The following is a 20,535-nucleotide window of genomic DNA, read 5'->3' as shown; positions in this document are numbered from 1 at the left end:
TGTTTATTACAACTGGTAAGAGTAAAAGCATGAAATAAATGATTTGAATATTTACTTCGAATATAAAATTTAACTGATTTTAATCATTTAATATTTACTAATTTGAATATTTCGTTTGAATTCACGCTCTCATAATAGATAGCGCTCTAATAACAGGTAGCGTCACCTGTTGGATGCACTAGGTGCATCACACTATCAGGGAACAAGTGCTCAAGTTGGAAGTGCACTAGTGACTTTTTTACTAGTTACTTTTATACTATGGGTAGTATACATGTAAACAATAAGCGAGTGTAGCGCCACTTTCTTATAAGTCATCGATGAGCTAACCAGGCTTCCGTAGGCAAGCGACAGTCATCCACATATATATATATATATATATATATATATATATATATATATATATATATATATATATATATATATATCACTAATAAAAGTATATACGTATACACAAATACTGTTAAACAATTGTACTTGAGGTTATAGTCTCAACTTCGTGTAGTTTAGTTCATTATTCTTCACCGAATTTTATCTTTACAATGGCGATTCGTAAGTTATTTTACTGTTACAAATGATTTATTCTGTAGTAATTGTTAAGAATATGATAATGATTTTGTTGATATAACATATATTTGTAAATAAGTAATAATTTATTACTTTATTTACCATACACAACATTCGATGAACGCATACGTTTCAAAATATAGATATTAAATTTTCATTTATCAATACTTTAATTAAATAAACTTTTTGGTTTAAATTTTATGGCACAAAGACATATCAAAATGAATTCATTTATAAAACAAAGCGTATTAATAATTGAAATAAAATTTTTTTTATTGTAACTAGTATAGAAAAAATAATTACGTTAATTCATCGTGATGAATTGGTGCATATTATTAATCACGGTCATGTACCAATGCTAATAATTGATGTATGAATATATAATAGGTTTTATTTTAGAACACCATTTGGTTTTCTTTATCATATTTAAAAAAAAATAGTAATTCAAGTTTAAAATATCTGTACGAAGAATATATGATGAGGCTTTCGCCTACCTCCGAAGAGGCCGTTTCCTGGGCTCAAAAGAGCTAAACACGCACGTATATCTATCCTACCCTCACATAGGAAATACACAGCCAAGTTTGCCGGCAAGGAGAAACCCTGCCCTCAAGCATTTACGCTATCATAGGACAGATGTGAATTGAGTTGAATTTAATGTCAATCTGTCTTCGTACTCAGTTAACTGTATCAACCCATTCAACGACTGCGTTAGCCTGATCGGTAATATAATGACAACCCGACCAGTTACCAGCGGGGCCCATGCGGGGAGGTGCAGCCGTAAGACCTGTTTGAGCCATAACACTTATCCCCCCTTACAAGAGTCTCGTTCGTTCGTCTGTCTAGTCTAGTCCCCGAATCTTTGAGCTTACCTGCGTTGCCAAATAATTTTGACAACGTCACGAGGCCTTGCTCAGAAAAATATCTGTACGATAAAAAAAACTTCACAATAAATTCAATGTATATTAAAAAAGTCGATTTTTCAGTTGAATAGCTTAAAAAAGTATTTTTTTGCACGCCTCATAGCGCGAAGCGCGTGAGGTTGTGCTTTATATATATATTCGACTCGTCAAAGTCAAGCAATTTTGTGATCTTTAAATGTCTCTATCACAACCATATTACACTTATACATTAATATAAAGATGTACACCGAAAAAACACTTAAATTAAACCATCTTTTACTTTCTAAAATCATTTCATGTTGCTATTTTGAAAAAAAAAAAAAACGTTTTGAAAACAATTTTACGTGGACGTCCGGATGTCACCCCATTTTGGATGTATCAACGATTACTCCCGAACAAAATGATATTTCAAGACCGGACCTTTTCCATTAGTTTAAGAATTCGATAAACTGGGTTCGTATTTCATATCAGTGGCCTAGCTGACGTATTTTTTTTTTTTTTAATTGAATTTTTATTAAAATTCACTACGATACAACCGTACAAAACCAAACGAACTTTTCTTGTTTGTCACGTGAGAACTATGGCGCCACTTGATGCGTGCGCATATGACAAGAAAAAAAGGCACCGATATTTAAAAAAAAATAAAAAATACTCTGTAAGAAATTGCTTAGTTATAATTTTTTTTTTTTTAATCAATTACACAATTAATTTTTTTCTTAAAAAATGAATGAGCGTTGTAAGGCATGCATTTTTGGATTTTCCAAACTTTTTTATATTTAACCCAACTTCTTGATTCAGAGAAAAGTTTTTTCAGAAAAATAATTATAACAATTATTGTGTAACGTATGGAACTCTCTACAAAATAATCATTGATGTTAATTGTATATTTTAAAGACAGCTGATGACTTACACAGCTCATAAGTCCAACTATTTTAGATAAGCATTATTATAATCATATGTTACATGAAAACAGTTTGCGCTTTACAAGAAAATGTCCAATGACGATCCTGTGAAGTATTATAAATTTGACAGTATAATTTATTGAATTCTTATGCTTTAATCTTAAAAAATTCACTGAATAATTTTTAAAGTGCAATAACGAGCTATAAGGTCAAATACTGAGTAGTTGGGCAGGTTTTAAAGTGAAATGTATTGAACCCTTCCTTTTAGCAGATAAAAATTAATTTATTCGATAAATTGAGTGTTATTCAAAAACATATAAACAATTTTGAATCTGTTAGTGAAGAAATCTCAAATAATCAAATTTATATATTTGTAACATAAGACATAAAAACAGTAGAAGTTGAACATCACGGTATTTGAACAAGCATAAGATACAGCTGAAAAAATTGTCTTTTATTGATATCAAAGATTGCTTATAAAGAATTCATAGATATTTAAAAAAAATATTTTAAATATATGATTCGTTAATTAAAAATCAAAAACATTTTTATTTTTATATTCCTATTAATATTAAAATTGTTATGTCATTAACTAAGATAAAAATCTAAACAGCAAAAGAGTTATTTTATTAAGTTTAATCATTTTTTTAGAATCCTTAAGCGTTGAATATTAAAGAGTTTTTAAGTTATATTGAGATAATATTTAATTATTGCTCCTTTTATAGAAACCATGTTGTCTTTAAAAAACCATCATAAGTTCACTTTCATCTAGATTAATGACTTCCTCCGAGCTAGTAACTTATTTATTAAAAGTTTTTACGATTTGGAAAGAATTCGTTACAGCTATCAGATTCAAGTATTGAATTTCCATTACAGAAGTCCTAGTTGAATTAACATTTTAAAAATACTGATATTGAAAAGAATAGAAAAGCAATCGTTTCATTCAAACGGTATTTCCATATTTATTTATATATAAACACAAGAATTCAAATTATTTAAAAGAATTGAAATTTCATCATTTTTATTTCTCTTCAATCAATATTTTTTACTGAATTCAATAAGAAATATTGATTGGTCCATAATTTTTCAAATTTATAGTATTTGTTTATGTTTTTTGACTTTTCTACCGAAATAACAATTTTTTTTTTTCAAGTACACTTGGAATTAAATTTTCCTGCAAAATTATTTTCTTTACGTTTCGTAATTTTGTTGTTAGATTATACAAAAAGTATTCTCAAGTTCTGAGAACCCAAGAAAAACATGATATTACGGCTTTAATCATTTTCAATTATACCAAAATTATTTTACTTATTTATTTATTTAGCAATTTCGAAATTTGGGAGGTATAGTTAGAGAGTAAAATTTAATGAAAAAAGAAAAATTTTTCAATCATGTAAAAAATATATTATTCCTAAGAGAGATAATTTTAACTATGGGTATCATTTTTTTATGCTAAAATGATCATATAACGTTTTTTTGCTGGTTATGGATTTAAAGATTCCAAGAGTACCATTTTTATGATAATACTTTTATCATATAAGTACACACAAAAAACAAATTGCTTGCGCCAAGAAAATTTTAAGGATAACGAAAGTTATTTTGGAGCAAGAAAAAATTTTCTTGGCTCAAGAAACTTTGTCTTCATTCAAGAAATTTTCAACCTTCCTTAATATTTTTTTGATCCAAGAAAATTTACACTCCAGTCAAGAATTTTTTTTTTAACTGTAGTATTTATTAGCCATTTCTGATACGATACTTTTGAAGTAAGGAAAATTATAATTATTTCAATTTAAAGTTCAACTGTAATTTAAAAATTCTTCGAAATTGATTGCTAACTTATTAAATAATATCCGAACAAAAACAGTTTCACTGTAAAGAATCGCGCCAAGTCCACGTTCATAAGACTTTTAAGAAAAAAAAATTTTTTTTCTTTACAAAAAGATATAAAATCAAAATATTAAAAAATCCAAGTAACCGATATGATTGTATATAATTTTCGGAAATTAAAAAACATTTTGTTGTAAATTTAAAAATTAAAGAAATAATTTTGGAACGTATTTAGTGTGCGTGGTTGCAAAATATTTTACTTTTTATAAAATTCGTAAAATCTATCTACTAAGACTGAAAAAAAATTTGACATACACAATGACGCACACCAAGTACGTTCCAAAATTATTTCTTTAATTTTTAAATTTACAACAAAATGTTTTTTAATTTCCGAAAATTATATACAATCATATCGGTTACTTGGATTTTTTAATATTTTGATTTTATATCTTTTTGTAAAGAAAAAAAAATTTTTTTTTCTTAAAAGTCTTATGAACGTGGACTTGGCGCGATTTTTTACAGTGAAACTGTTTATGTTCGGATTTTAGTATTTTTTGTAATTATAATAAAAATAGACAATTGGTATCAACTTAAATCTCGCGTTGGCTGAATTTTTTATAACAAAATATCCTCTTGAAGCTACAGTTTATGTAGAAATAATTCCAGCGCACCCTGGCGGGTGTAGGTGCAAGCTGTGAAATATCTTTTTTTAACTGTAGTTTCCCATCTAATGAAGGATTACTATGCATTCTCGAATTATTTAGTCTGTGGCAGATCACTTTCTCCATAAGAAAAAAGTCAGGATCTAAAAATCTGGGTCGCTATAGTTTGTGCCAGTGAATTTAATTAATTTTAAATAGAATTTATTATTTTCAGACCATTATTAATTAATATTGATAATATAACATATAACGTATTATTATAGAGTATCATTGAAGAAAAAAAAAGTCTGTAGAATGAATAAAATTTTGCAACCTGAAAATATCGTTCTGCTTACGGTAAACATACTCGGTAGTCTGGTGCTCCGTTTACAACGGATTTGAACGGAACTTGGCGCCAGATTCTACCGAATCTGTGGATTTATTTATTTATTGGAACGAAGTTCCTTACGGCAGGCTTGGAGGAGATAGGGATTTCGCTGCGCGACCGAACTGAAAAAAAATGTGATAGTAAAACCGTAAGAAAAAGTCCGTGGAATAAAACCGTTAAATGAGACGTGCGTCTTTCTCTTTATTATACCTTTCTCTTTCTCCTTCTTTCTTTTCGTTCTCTCATCCCTTCTCTCTCTATTACCACTCCACCCCGCCAATGCATAGTATATACTCATGAATTCATGGACAAGCACGTGGCGAATACTCACTTTATAGAAACATTTTACTCGAGAGTAGCCACGTTTATTTTCATATAATTTCAAATCGTCAAAACAATAATAAATATAGTAACAATCGCAAGTAAACTAACAAGTGACTTGAATGCAATTGACAGTGATAATAGTGGGAAATTATTCAGTGCAAAAGAATTAAATACGTAAGTATTATTTTATTTATAAATATAAAATATTTTACATTGGTTAATATTGTATGTACACACTAAAATTTTTGTAAGGTTTTCTAGGTTATCTTTCTTGTTGTTTTGAGGGTCATACGGAAAAATTGAGAAAAAAACTACGAAACTTCATAGAGATTATACATGCGTGTGCGTGTGTGTGAGCGCGTGCGTGCGTGCGTGTGCGTGTGTGTGTGTGTGTGTGTGTGTGTGAATATTTCTTTTTAAGAGTTAATTCTGTCCTAAATATATATACATGTTATTAATAATTCTATTTATATTTAATCATTTTTAGTACTGCAAAACCACCGAAAACCAAAGCAGAGTATCAAAAAGCGTATAGGGAACGCGAAAAAGCTAAAAAAAATGAAAATAAGCAAGAAAGGTACGATATAAAGCAAGGATATCCTCTAAACTAATGAAAATATTTAAAAAGTTTATTGATTATTTTTTTAAATAATTAAAAAAAATTCGCCCTTCAATTCCAAACATTTAAATATATATATATATTTTGATAATTCTATTTTTATTAATCATTTTTAGTACTGCAAAACCACCAAAAACCAAAGCAGAGTATCAAAAGGAGTATTGGGAACGCTAAAAAGCTAAAAAAAATGAGAATAAGCAAGAAAGGTACAATATAAAGCAAAAATATCTAGTAAACTAATGAAAATATTTAAAAAGTTAATTGAATATTTTTTTTTTTAAGTTTTAAGTTAAACAAAAAATCTATTTTTTATCATTTTCAGTACCGCAAAACCACCAAAAACAAATGCAGAGCATCAAAAGGCATTCAGGGAACGTCAAAAAATGAAGAAAATTAAAAATAAACGAGAAAGGTACAATAAAAAAATATCGATGTGTATGTATACATACGAGGGTGCTCCCTTTTTTTCGAATTTTATTTTTGGCCTCATCTACGAAAAAGTATTATTGTAAATTAGAAAAAAAAAATTACTTTCTGAGTTTAGAATAATAATTCGTGTGTGGAGTGAAAATATATAAATTCAAAGAAAAGAAGCACTCAAATGTATATATAGAAATTTTTTTTTTTTTTTTTCATGTTAAATATTTTTTTTTTTTTTAGTAACGCTGCATTAAATGCACCATCTAAAACTAAAAAAACTCAATCTAAACACTGTAAAAAGTATCAGCAGAAATCTAGATTGAAAAAGCAGCGTGTTCAACTTGATGCTTTACTATTTGAAAAAGCTACCAATATTATAAATATAAATAATGCTGTGAAGCAGGAAAGAGTAGGAGTTACGGTAATTATTACGTGAAGCGTTCCACATTCACGTAACAGGATATTGGTAGCTCTTCCACAAGAGCTTATTTATGTTGAGCTATCTCGTGTAACAAACATCGAAGGTTTGTTTATTGTAACACCCGATAACGATCCAACTAACTTCAGATTCCACCATAATTGAGTGCAAGCATCATCAACGAAAAGTTTGCTGCAAGAATTTCAGAGATTGTCGTTAAATCCTTTACACACTAAAGCCCAAACGATCTTGGATTTTCTTCAAACTAAAAATGGCATTTCCATAACCACATTAAATTGTCAAAGTCTACAAAGCCATAGATTGGATTTGTCGGATTCTGTAATTCAAAAAACTAATTTTTTGCCCTCCGGGCGGAAAGTGGCAACTTTCGTCCCGCTGCGTTAAACTAAGTTGCCCCTTTCTGCCTTCGTCGAGCAAAAAAATAGTATACACTCCACGGGAAGTAAATAAGAAAGCCTCAGATCACATGTTTGTCAACCTCGGCTTCGCCTCGGCCGACAATTACATGTGATCCGAGACATTTCTTACTTTACTTCCCTAGGTGTGTAATATACTATTCTTACTTCTTTCCGAAACGTGGATGAGCAATGACCAACAGTTTGATATTCCTAATTTCAACTGCATTGCCCATTTCAAGCGAGATTACGTACGTACACGTGGAGTTGCTATCTATCAAAATAGCAATGACACTACTAATATTTTAACACCAAATATGGACATAATCTTAAAAAATACTGGTGATGTGAATGTTAGACGTACAGGAGTTGGAGACATTTGTTCAGCTATATGTAAAACGAACAACGGAGTTGAAACTGTCATGGTAATAGTCTACATTTCACCAAATACGAAAATTGAAGATGTGAAACATTTCATCCATCAAGCGCTGATAGAATATACTGATGAGGTTTCTGAAATACTTGGTGAAAACTTCCATCAGCTTCCGATAGTTTTATCTGGAGACTTCAATATCAATTTTGCAGATGAAAAATCAGAACCACTAAGAACATTTTCTTTTAGAAAAATTTAAATTACATATAAATAACAATCCAAAAGAATCGACAACGAGATACGGTACTACTATTGATGCTGTCTTTTCGAGGTATTTGCATAAAATATAATCACAAACATATGTATCATATTTTAGTTACCACAAGCCAATAGTTTCAGCAATATAATTTAATGACGAGACTGATTAATAAGAATTACTTATAATAATAATAAACTTTTTTTGTAATTATTTCTATTTCTATGTAATTTTATGTTGTCTAACAAAAATAAAGAGACATATTTTGTTATTTTAATTGATAATTTGAATTACGATTTTTTTTTATTTTACGTAATTTATTATTTCCTAAAATACTGAATTTCGTAAATACTTTCCTGTACTTAAATAAAAACTAATCAGCAAAATTTAAGAGAAAAATCAAGAAAACCTACATAAAATTGAGCACGATTTTTTTTTTGCAAATTGTGTCGATTCTACATTAGCCGAAGGAACTTCGTTCTTACCTGGTGTACCACGACACCACATCTTTTTTTTATTTATTTATTTATTCATTCATACGCCAATCGGCTTTATACATTAGATTTACATCAATTAAATTTGGTTATGGGTGAAAAAAGAAAATAAAAATAAAAATAAAGTAAAAAGAGTATAAACATTTCAATAGAATTAAATTTTAATTGAATTGAATTAAATCAATTTCATTTACTTTATGTTTAAATTATTAGTATTATATGAAAATATCTCTAAGAGTAGTCATTACAAGATGAAATGAAATTGCACTTTTTAAAAGGCTAGTGGTTATTGGTTAGAAGCAGTATTTTAACCGATGATACAAACGATGTGATCGAAGTGTCAAATAATTCGAGGTGCGAGCAATTATCATTGATTAGATTAGCGATCCTATTTCCCGGGCTATTATATATATATATATATATATATATATATATATATATATATATATATAACATATATTTTAAATTATATATTTTAATATTAAAATATGAATATCACTTATATTTAATACCAGAAATATCCAGTGATACCACTCACATAAATCTGTTCTTGTACTAGTTCCATTTTGCGTGGTGTTCAACTATTGAGATGCCGCCAATTGCATTCCGATCAATTAATCCGTTAGAAAATTATATGAGGTTTACATTTGCTCACACACAAACATAAACACACACTGCCATTATGGTAATCTTCCTATCTGACCAAGTTTGGAATAAACAGGGGTTCGAAACTGTGAGTTCCAATCTTAGCTTCTTTAGCGTGGCACTCATTAGTTTGTACCATTTAATCCGTAAATTGCCTGACTTAAATTGCAAACCTCATTACTTTTGGAGATCCTCCTAACCATCTTCGTTCTACTTTCGAAGATATCGGAATTTTTATATTTGATACAAATTATTCCTTGCAGAGCTTTTTTTAACATCATTAAAGCTTTCATGTATAATTTTTTTTGCAATGTTTCTGTTTAAATACGATAACACGACATCCACCTGTTGGAGATCAATATGGTACCGAAAAAAAAAAAATTTAGCAAAAATTTCAGCCCTTAATCTCTAATTATTTTCGGGATATTAAGAAAAAGCTTATTTTTTAGTTTTTGTTTTTATTTATTGTAAAAATTAGAATTGATTAATAGCGATACAAGTGAAAACTATGAAAAAACACCCAAGTTATTATTCCCAACTTGAAAACCATTCTATAATAGAAGAAATCAAACTAAAATAATTTTTAGGACTACGTTTTTGAAAACATGCATCACCAAACTTTATCAGACAATGTCGCTTATATACTCTTCTGTACCCAAGAATTTTATCAACTTTTTGATTTAGTACAACACTAAGTAAAAATTGCAAAATCGAATTATTTTTTTCTAATGGTCTTGAAAAAAAAACAAAAAAAAAACAACTAGTCGAAATGTTTTTCACATAATTATCAAGTTTGAAATTTGAATTATAATTTTTTTAAGAAGCTGCATATTTTGATTTTTTGAAAATTTTTTATATTAAATTCCTATATTCTTAAAACTTTTTAGTCTTGTCGGGTCGTGGCCCTCTATAATTAATTTTTTTCTTATTTTTTAAAATTCGGAAAAATTTGTATTCTTCGTTAATGACTATTAAAACTAATTTTAACTGTTGTACATACTGTTTTTTCCTGTTCTAAGTCAATTTTTTTTTTTCGATAATAATAATCGATTGATAAAACATTTCACACACTTCAATCACGTATTGACGATGTAGATTGTCCGTATAAAATTTTTTCATATTATGAAAAATCAGTAATAATGAATGTATATTAACATTAATTCTTTTTTGTTTCATTAATAGCGGGAATGCTAACGTCTAAAATATTGGATGAATTTCATCAAAAATTTTATGAAGATAAAAAAAATATACTAGCCCAAAATGTATGTACAAAAAGCGACCCATTGGAATGTTGTCTTTCAAGATCAAACATTGAAAAAACTAATCATGTGTTTCAACACAAAGTATCAGAAGTAAAACCAATGACGAATCAAAAAAATTCAGGAAGATGCTGGATTTTCGCAACATTGAATGTCATCAGGATTCCATTTGTGAAACAGTATAATTTAGAAGAATTTGAATTCAGCCAACCTTATTTGTTCTTTTGGGATAAAGTAAGCAAAATAATTTTTATTTTTAAAATAATATTTAACCATATATTTCAAACAAGTACTCTACAAAGTTTAATTTATTTTCAAATATATGATACATACGTTTTAGAACTATAACTTAAGAAATTTTATGTCTTCTGGAAATGAAAATGAAACTTTCATGTTATTAGAGTACAGTGAATTAAAAATACTTTTACTAATAAATAGGTCTTTTATTTATGTCGATTTCATAGATTTTGTAGGATCCTTTTTCGTATGAATAAAAACAGATAATTAATTATTTTTTATGAAAATTAATTTTTCATGCGCTTCTATAACACGAACACTTGGAAGTGATTTATTATTATACAATAATTTTACACTGATTTGTTCATGAGAAATCATTTATATAATTCCTTTTTAATTTAAATAAGTTTTTATTTTCAGCTCTTCGATCATATTGTAAACAAATACGTTCACTGATAAAAAATTAACTCGATATAAGGGCAAAAATCTGGAACCAAGAAAGATACTAGATATGCTTAGGACAAAAATTTTTGTGCTTGATTTAAGATAATTTCTTCAAAATGATCTTCTGGGTTCAAGATTATAATGCTCTTGAATCAAATTAGTTTTTTACTCTCGGACAAAAGCTTCAAATAACGTAAAAAGAATAAAAACACTAATAGAATTTTTTAGGGGTCTCATTTCGCCCCATATTTTAATACTTTTATTTTTCAATCAACGTATCATATTAATAATAATAATAACGTGGTAAGAAACTGAAAAGAAAGTAACACAAGCGAGAAAATCTGAGATTATGAGCATTTTTTCCTTAAGGATCGTACCCCCATATATATATATATATATTATACTGGGCCAAAAAAATTAACTATTTTTTTTTTTTTTGTATATGGAAAATATTATTTGGGATGACAAAAAAAAAATGTTGTGAGAATTTGAGCCCTTAATATTTAAGAGGTCTATCATCGCAACTTTTAATTTTTTTTTCCGGAACGGGTTTTTGTCTCATAACTCCTAAACCATCGAGGTAAATGAAATAAACTTAGATGTTTTTTGAAGCAAATTTAATTGTCTACAAAAAAAGACTGATTGAAATTTTTCGTCAGATAGAACCGTTTTCTTATAAACATGCCTTGAAAATTGATAAGATTTCAGAATTTTATTGTTTAACTTTTGGAATTTTTGTAATTCACTTAAAAAATTAAGTTTCCGGAAAAAATTCAATAGAGATTCTTGAAGTTGAATTTAATTTCCTACAAAAATGTCTCTTAACATTTTTAGCTAAATTCACTCCTTTGAAAGTTATTCAAAAGTTAAAAGTTGATGTCAAAATAAAATTCTGGTTTTTTCGCTGTAAATTTAATTTTTGAGTTCATTGAAAATTTTTGATCTTTTTATAGATAATAATTTTTATTTTATCAACAGGAATTATGAAAAAATTTGAAAAAATCATAATATATTTTTTATTTATTGGCATTGAAAAGCTATTTTCTGCAGAAAATTGCATTTTCACTGTGTTTTGATAGTTTAAAAAATAACAATCATGTTGTTTTCTCATTGAAAATTATTTACTTTTTATTTAATACACAAATTTATCTACGAGAACCGCTTTGATTAACAACCTCCCCCTTACTCCCCTTGTTTCATTTTCGACATCAATCCACAGTACTACATCTCATGAGATTTACTCCTCTCATTTCTCTCAATAATAGTGTCAAGCTTAATACAAAGCCAACCGATTGAACATAACCTCAAAACAATATTATTAATTATTAGTATCGTATTATATAGCGCCACGATGTTTTTATTCATCTATCACCATTTCTACAAAAGACCCTAGTTCGACCTTCACTTTCGGTATTTCTTATATTACATTGTTCTATAAATAGAGAGAGGTTATGTTTTTTAGATAACTGTAGCATCTTTCTTCATTGTTAATTGTGGATCGAGCGTCGCTTTTAATCTCAGTATTCGTGTGTTGTGAGTTGTGTGTCTAATTTCTGAGTGTTGTTACAATTTTATTACAACCTGACTCTCTTTATTTGTTGTGATTTTTTGATTACGTAAATATAATTGAATAATATCAAAGAACTGTATCAATATGACAACCGAAAAATTAATTTGATTGGTGTTCCAATAGCTAAAATTAATGGTCGTAAACTTCCCACACTATAAAAAGAAGTTTATTATTATTTTTTTTATCATCACAAAGTTCTTCATCTAAAAGTCAATGAAAGTGCAAAAAACTGCAAATATAGTTCAAGATTGTTGGAAAAATTTTACAAATTTTAACCTCCGGGCTTCGAAATACGATTAACAAAATACTTGAGTTTTTCAAAATGGCAATTATTGCAGTGCAATAAGAAAAAGAATAAAATCACAAGCTCAAAACAAAAAGAAGTGAGTTTTTGAAACAAAAATTCAACAGTTATTTAATATCGCTGGAAAAACGGTGCTAAGTTTGAATGGAGAGATCAACAACTTTTCGGCTCAGAAACTATTGAATCAACCAGAAATTTCTGATAACTCCAGTTCACCAGAAACTTCGAGAAAATATGTTGAAATTATGGAAACCGATGAGATAGGTAGATATGTTTGGTATTTGGCTACTAATACTTGATTTAATAAAATTAATAACTGAAAAATAACTGCAATTTATTCTGTTCCCGTAACCGTATACAGAAAAAAAAAAAATTCCTGACTAGAAGGTAAATTATCTTGGCTCAAGAAAATATTAAGGGAAGATTAAAAAATTTCTTTTAATGAAGTCAAAGTTTCTTGACCCCAGAAAATTTCTTTTTTGCTCCAAAATAACTTTTGTCTTCCTTAAAATTTTCTTGGTGCAAGAAGTTTTTCTGTGTAATTTTTATGCTCAGCATAACTAATTGATAACTAAATATTATGTAATCTTGTTATACTTTGATCACATTTTCTTGTAAATAATATCAAAAATACTTTTCAGAAATAGATTTGGTTATCGATAATAATAATAATGAAATTACACCTAGTCAAGAGTTACTAACATCGTCGCAGTCAACTATCAGTCAAATTTCAAATGTTTCCGATTTTGAAAACAGAATTGTTGTCTGAAAAAAATACCAAAAATAAACATTATCACTCCAAATTTAGCAGCTGCGCTTGATCGTGTAAAATGTTAGCAACAGAAATGCCATATATATTTTGGCAGCTACCTTACAGAAAGCGTTGGAATAGATCTTCGGAATGTTAATTTGCTATAAAACTATCCAACGAATCGTATACTCTCTTCGAAAAGAAATAGCTGAAGGGTTAAAAAGACTTAAAGTTCAATGATAATTACGAAGTTCATTGGGATGGTAAATTGTTAAGCGATATTGTTGGCGCAGATGTTGTAGATAGACCCCAATTCTTCTGACATCGTCTGGCGCTGAACAATTATTAGGCATTCCAAAAATTGAGCAGGAACTGAATTGAGCAAGCTTCAGCAGTAAACTCAACCTTTGAAGCATTAAATGTCAGTGATTATGTCAAAGCGGTGTGCTTTGATACTGCATATACAATACACAGGTAAATCAATACTATTAACAAAGTATTTAGAATTGAGAGATTTTATTTTTCATGTTTGTTTTTAATTCATTAATGATTCTATTATTAAATAGGCATTCATCGTGGCGCTGGCGTAGAACTAGAGAATCTTTTAGGGCGAAAGCTCATTTGGTTGCCATGTCGTCATCACGTCATTGAACTACTCATTAAAGGTGTTTTGAAGTATACTGGCCAACGCAAATGGCCCAAATGTTTCAATTTTTGGTAGATACAAAAATAATTGGGACAAGATTGATAAAAAAAAATACAGTGCAGGAATTAATGATCCTATTGTTGCTAAAGTACTATCAGAGAAAAAGACGAAACATTGATTTTATTGAAAGTTATTCGCTGGTATGTTTTAGTTACATAATATCATTCACAAAAAGCACTCAAAAACAACTTTCTTTTCACTATACACTGAGAGAAAAATTTTTTTAAGAAAATGCAAATAATTGAAAGAAGTTTTCACATTTGAAAACAATTCTGAATGAAAATTCTCAAGTTATCTATCTAAAATTGTATTTTTGTTTTATTTTTTAATCAGTTAAACTATTTTCCAACAAAAAAGTTACTGTGCGAAAAATTTTGATTTCTTCTGCAAAGAAATGAAATTGTTGAAAATTTCCAACATATCAATGTCTTGTCACTAGAATGCCCATATTTTTTCAAAAGAAATTTTTCCTTTTCGGTAAATTTAAAAAATTGTGTAATGGAAAAATTTAAACTTTAAATTAATAGTAATTTCCTGGTGTCGATCGAATACAATTCATTTTAAACATAGACAAAAATATACGTGATTATCTTTTAACTCGTAATTTATGTTAAATTAAAATTGATCGAATTTTGTACTTTGTTTTAATTGAAATCTTGTTCTTTAGTATTCAAAACGATTTTTAATTATTAATTCTAGATTAAGAAAATCAGTTTTTTTCATTCGTACTCATTTGTTGCAGAAATATCTTCCGAGGAATGATTACCGAGAATTTTTAGAGTTATCGTCAATTTTTTAGGAGTTATTCCTAAAAGATAATTTCACCTTTTAAACATCCAGGAGCGATGAGTCATGCTCGTTGGATGTCGAAGGTAATTTATTGCCTGAAAATATATATTTTAGGGGAGAATTTAAGCTGACCCTCATGAATTAACTAGTATTCGCCAAGTATGTATTTTCATAATTGTCATTTATATAAAAGCTTGGTTCACTTCACCTTCTGCTATCTTAGCTGCAAATAATGACTTAATTTTGATGCAACAATTGATACTCTATGATAAAATTAATTCATCTGTATCAAAAGGAGCTTTAAAAAATGAGCGATCATTTGTGGTATTTATGACAAATTAGCCATATTTCTCTATTTGACGATGCTGTAGATCCGGAAGTAAAGAAAAATGGTAAAAATTTGAAAAATCGGAACCCTATAAAAACTAAAGCCAGAAAATATGAATTTGACTACAAAACTTACATGAATTTTTACAACAAAGATGTAAGTGACTTCATTTTCAACAGAATCGTTAACAATTTTAAAAGACTTTTGACTTGCCACATGAATTTTAAGTGAAGAAGTCGACAAGTGGTCCAGCATCGATAGTTTTCAGGAATGTCAACAATTTTTAGTAAATTGGCTGTTGTCAATGATGTCGCGGAACGTGGTGTAGCGCTAATTGAAGATTACAATCAATGCCTTACTAAAGACGAAGAACAGCTCCAATATTTATTACTAGTTATTAGTGAGTATCGGAAAAATTCCCTAATTGCAATAAAAGTACGTTAATTGAATGATTATTCCGTCTTTTTAATTGTAAAATATAATTATAGATGTACTAAAGTCTTCTCTTGTTTACCTTCTAGACTAAAAATGCTTAAAATCCATACAATGATATTTTTGTGCTATAAAATTTTTTATGAATGATACAGTCGATGCTCTCTGTATTGGACCTCTCTGTATTTTAACCGCTCTCTGTGTTTGACCACATTTTTCCTCTGTATTTGACGAATTTACACAGCTCTTATGGACGAGTCAAGTACAGAGAATGGTCCTGACGGGCGAATCAAATACAGAGAGCGTTGACTGTAATTTGATTTTGTTTCTTATTGAATGTGTACTATATCATTGATGATTAATTTCTGCTAAGCATTCGTATTAAGCGACGCAATTATTGAGAAAATGAGAGAGTAATCTCATGAGAAGTAGTACTGTGGATTGATGTCGAAAATGAAACAAGGGAGTAAGGAGGTTGTTAATCAAAGCGGATTCTCGTAGATAAATTTGTATTAAATAAAAAGTAAATAATTTTCAATGAGAAAACAACATGATTGTTATTTTTAAACTATCAAAACACAGTGAAAATGCAATTTTCTGCAGAAAATAGCTTTTCAATGCCAATAAATAAAAATATATTATGATTTTTTCAAATTTTTCATAATTCTGTTGATAAAATAAAAATTATTATCTATAAAGATCAAAATTTTCAATGGGCTCAAAAATTAAATTTACAGCGAAAACCAGAATTTTATTTTGACATCAACTTTAACTTTGAATAACTTTCAAAGGAGTGAATTTAGCTAAAAATGTTAAGAGACATTTTTGTAGGAAATTAAATTCCCTTCAAGAATCTCTATTGAATTTTTCCGGAAACTAATTTTTAAGTGAATTACAAAATTCCAAAGTTAAACAATAAAATTCTGAAATCTTATCAATTTTCAAGGCGTGTTTATAAGAAAACGGTTCATCTGACGAAAAATTTCAATCAGTCTTTTTTTGTAGACAATTAAATTTGCTTCAAAAAACATCTAAGTTTATTTCATTTACCTCGATGGTTTAGGAGTTATGAGACAAAAACCCGTTCCGGAAAAAAAAATTAAAAGTTGCGATGATAGACCTCTTAAATATTAAGGGCTCAAATTCTCACAACATTTTTTTTTTGTCATCCCAAATAATATTTTCGATATACAAAAAAAAAAAAAAAATAGTTAATTTTTTTGGCCCAGTCTAATATATATATATATATATATAATTGTATATGGGGTTATATGTAATTATGTATGACTATATACAATTATATATGATTATATCGACGTTCTAATTAGCAAATTGTCTAACTCCGTTTTAGAGAACCTTCCATTTGTACGAAAAAACAATTGATTCAAAATTTAATATTACTCTAAAAAACCATTTAATATCATTAATATCTAATAATAGAGGTATAATATTTTAGTTTGAATCATCTAAATAATTTATAATTAGACTATCACCACATCAAAATATTAAAAAATTACCCTCTAAAAAAATAAGGAGTTAGACAAATTGCTAATTAGACCGTCGATTCATAAATTAATATTAAATCATATATCATCTTAATGAAATGAGTGTAACTCAGTCAATTTTTGGAATTTTTACTTAGAGTTTTATACATTTTTTCGAAGATATAAACTTCAAATTTTTTTTCATCCATCACAGTGGCTATCTTTCTTAACCTTGTTCTAGAAACAAAAGTTGATTTTCGAGATTCTCGAAAAATATATGAAATACTTTCTCTCAACTGATTTCTTTTTTATTAAACTCCCTATCATTTTCTGTACGATGACCACTATTTTTGAGAACCGTAGGTGGTTAGTGTACCCAGGTTTTGCTGTATCTATACGAATTTCGTTGATTTTAAATCTGGAATATGAGATATAAATATTTTATAGACTAACAGAGTTAAGAATATTTACTTTTATAAGTAAATAAAATTTTTTTCTTGCAGATTGAACGATCCAATTATTTTTTGCATAACATAGTAAAGACTGCGAAACAAGGTGAAAAAGTTGAGGATCGTTTAGTATCATTTTTACTCCATGATCCCACTTGTGATGGTGGTCAATGGGATATGATATGCAATTTGATTAATAAATATGGTTTAGTACCAAAATCATGTTTCCCTGAATCATGGACAAGTGAATCAACATCGCGCATGAATTTTCTTTTGACAAGTAAATTGAGAGAATTTGCTAAGGAATTAAGAAATATTATTACTGATGGAGCATCTGATGATCTAATTGAAAAGAAAATTTACGAGAAAATGAACATAATTTATCGTATTGTTGGTATTTGTTTGGGAATACCTGCACAAGAAATAACCTGGGAATATTATGATAAATCTAAAGCTTATCATTCAATTGGGCCGATAACTGGCTTAGATTTTTATAAGAACTATGTAAAACCATTTTACAATATTGATGACAAAGTATGTTTGGTAACAGATCCGAGACCAAGCCATCCTTTTGGTCATCTTTACACGGTAGATTGTTTGGGAAATGTCAAGGGTGGTCATGATACAGTATATAATAATCAACCAGTCGATTTATTATTGTCACTGGTTGGAAAAAGTATCAAGCAAAATGAAGCAGTTTGGTTCGGCTGTGAAGTGATCAAACGATTTGCTTCTAAACAAGGATTTCATAGTATTGATGCGCACGACATCGATTCCTTGTTCGGAATCGATACTCAAATGGGACTATCTAAAGCGGATAGACTTATATATGGAGAATCATCTATGACACATGCTATGGTCTTTACTGGTGTTTCATTTGATGTAAGCTTTCTTTTTTTCTTTTTATTATTTTAATACTTAGTGTTTGAAAGTTCGACATTATCACTTATTAGTGTTTGATAATCTTCAATAATAATTTTATAATAACTAGTTACTAACATTTTTTTCAATTATAAAAACTTGAGATTAAGATAAATTTATTATCATATCAGAAAAAATCAGAAATTGTCAATGATTAACATATGTCTTCGTAATTTTTATATATTTCTTAAGTGGATAAAAATTAATAGTAAATAATTAGATGTCTCGAATTTATGATTTTTTACTTTTCAGCCTGATGAAAAAGTGACAAAATTACGAGTAGAAAATTCCTGGGGAGAAGAACGTGGTGAAAAAGGTTTCATTACAATGACTGCTGACTGGTTTATGGAATTTGTTTTCGAAATAGTCGTAGATAAAAAATTCGTACCAGCTGAAGTTTTGGCAGTATTCCAACAAAAGCCAATCGTTTTACCAGCTTGGGATCCAATGGGAACTTTAGCTCAATAATGTATCACTTATTGTACTATTTTATACTTTTATTCCATGAAATTATTTTTATCTGTAAACAGCTAACATGATTTATCAATTTTTTTCTAGTTTTGATCTTTTGAAACTTTATTATCTAATTATTCTCATATTTATAAGAATTATGCTCGATAGTATTATTTTTATGATTATTTCAATTAATTGGATTGATCAATTGATGTTTGTTTTAAAGCTTTTATGATTTAATTTCTAACAAGCAGTAGCTATATTACTTTATTTCATTTTAATAATATCTATTACGGCGTTAGGAAAAAAAATTTTACAATTCATAAATTATCATTAAATGTAGGATGATAAAATAGTAACAATCACACTAAGAAAAAATGTGAGTTGGTTGATAAAAATGCAAATCACTTTTAATTTGATTAAACAATGACTTCATTTAAATAATCACTTGGATACATATAATACTTTCAGAATTTTGTAACTCTACAAAATGATTTTTTTTAATGTTCACTGAGAAAGAGATCAGATAATTTTTAATAAATTTTTAATAAAATTTAAGTCTCAGTTACAGTTACCTAAAAGCGTTTGTATAAAGTTTAAAGTAAAAATTTCAAAACTCTATTAATAGTTAAATTATTTCTGTTAATTATAAATATCTCTGCATTTTATTGTATTAAAAAAACATATATAGATATAGCAGATAAATTTCCAAAATTTTTAGAGATTTTTGAAAGTTTGTGTAACTTTAATAATAATACTATCAAGAGAAAAAGAAAAAAAATATTAAAAACTTCGTATATTTACACAGAAAAAAAATTTACGCGAGCTATCATGATTATTAAAAATTTAGAAATTTTTCTACTCTCTTAATTCTTAATATTTCGCTATGAAAATCTGCTACTATGAGATCTGACCATGTATCATTCAATATAATCATATATACTTTTGTATAATTAAATCTCATCATATATTAATATACACGGAAAAAAGAAAACTCGAAAAATTACAGTATATAATGCAACGTGATGCTTTGTGATGAAAACTGGAAAAATTACAGTTTTAGATTGTAATTGTTACAGATTTTGTAAGAATTACATTGTAGAATGTATTATTTACATTGCAAGCTCTGAATATTAAATTAAAAAATTGAATTTAGAAAAATGTTATTTCAAACTGTAATTTTTCTAGTTTTGATTACGACGGGACCGATTTTACATTTTAT

At 28.0% G+C, this 20,535-nt stretch overlaps 1 protein-coding gene and 1 long non-coding RNA gene across 2 annotated transcripts in view; both read left to right on the top strand.

Annotated features, from left to right (window-relative positions):
* The first annotated feature begins 266 nt into the window (after positions 1 to 266).
* LOC123270254 overlaps positions 267 to 20,535 on the top strand; it is a 28,520-nt gene continuing 8,251 nt past the window's right edge. Inside the window, exons 1-2 of the long non-coding RNA XR_006510550.1 lie at positions 267 to 336; positions 20,087 to 20,107. This is a non-coding gene — a long non-coding RNA (uncharacterized LOC123270254). The remainder of the gene's footprint in view (positions 337 to 20,086; positions 20,108 to 20,535) is intronic.
* LOC123270252 (bleomycin hydrolase) lies at positions 401 to 19,417 on the top strand. Its single transcript, XM_044736226.1, has 4 exons — positions 401 to 549; positions 10,369 to 10,679; positions 17,994 to 18,821; positions 19,113 to 19,417. Exons 1-4 carry the CDS (start codon positions 540 to 542, stop codon positions 19,326 to 19,328), a joined length of 1,365 nt encoding a protein of 454 aa, XP_044592161.1. The 5' UTR covers positions 401 to 539; the 3' UTR covers positions 19,329 to 19,417.

Source organism: Cotesia glomerata, linkage group LG8 (assembly GCF_020080835.1).
Source record: "Cotesia glomerata isolate CgM1 linkage group LG8, MPM_Cglom_v2.3, whole genome shotgun sequence".
NCBI lineage: Eukaryota > Metazoa > Arthropoda > Insecta > Hymenoptera > Braconidae > Cotesia > Cotesia glomerata.
The sequence above is the reverse complement of the archived record's forward strand: the minus strand, read 5'-3'. Positions and strand labels throughout refer to the sequence as shown.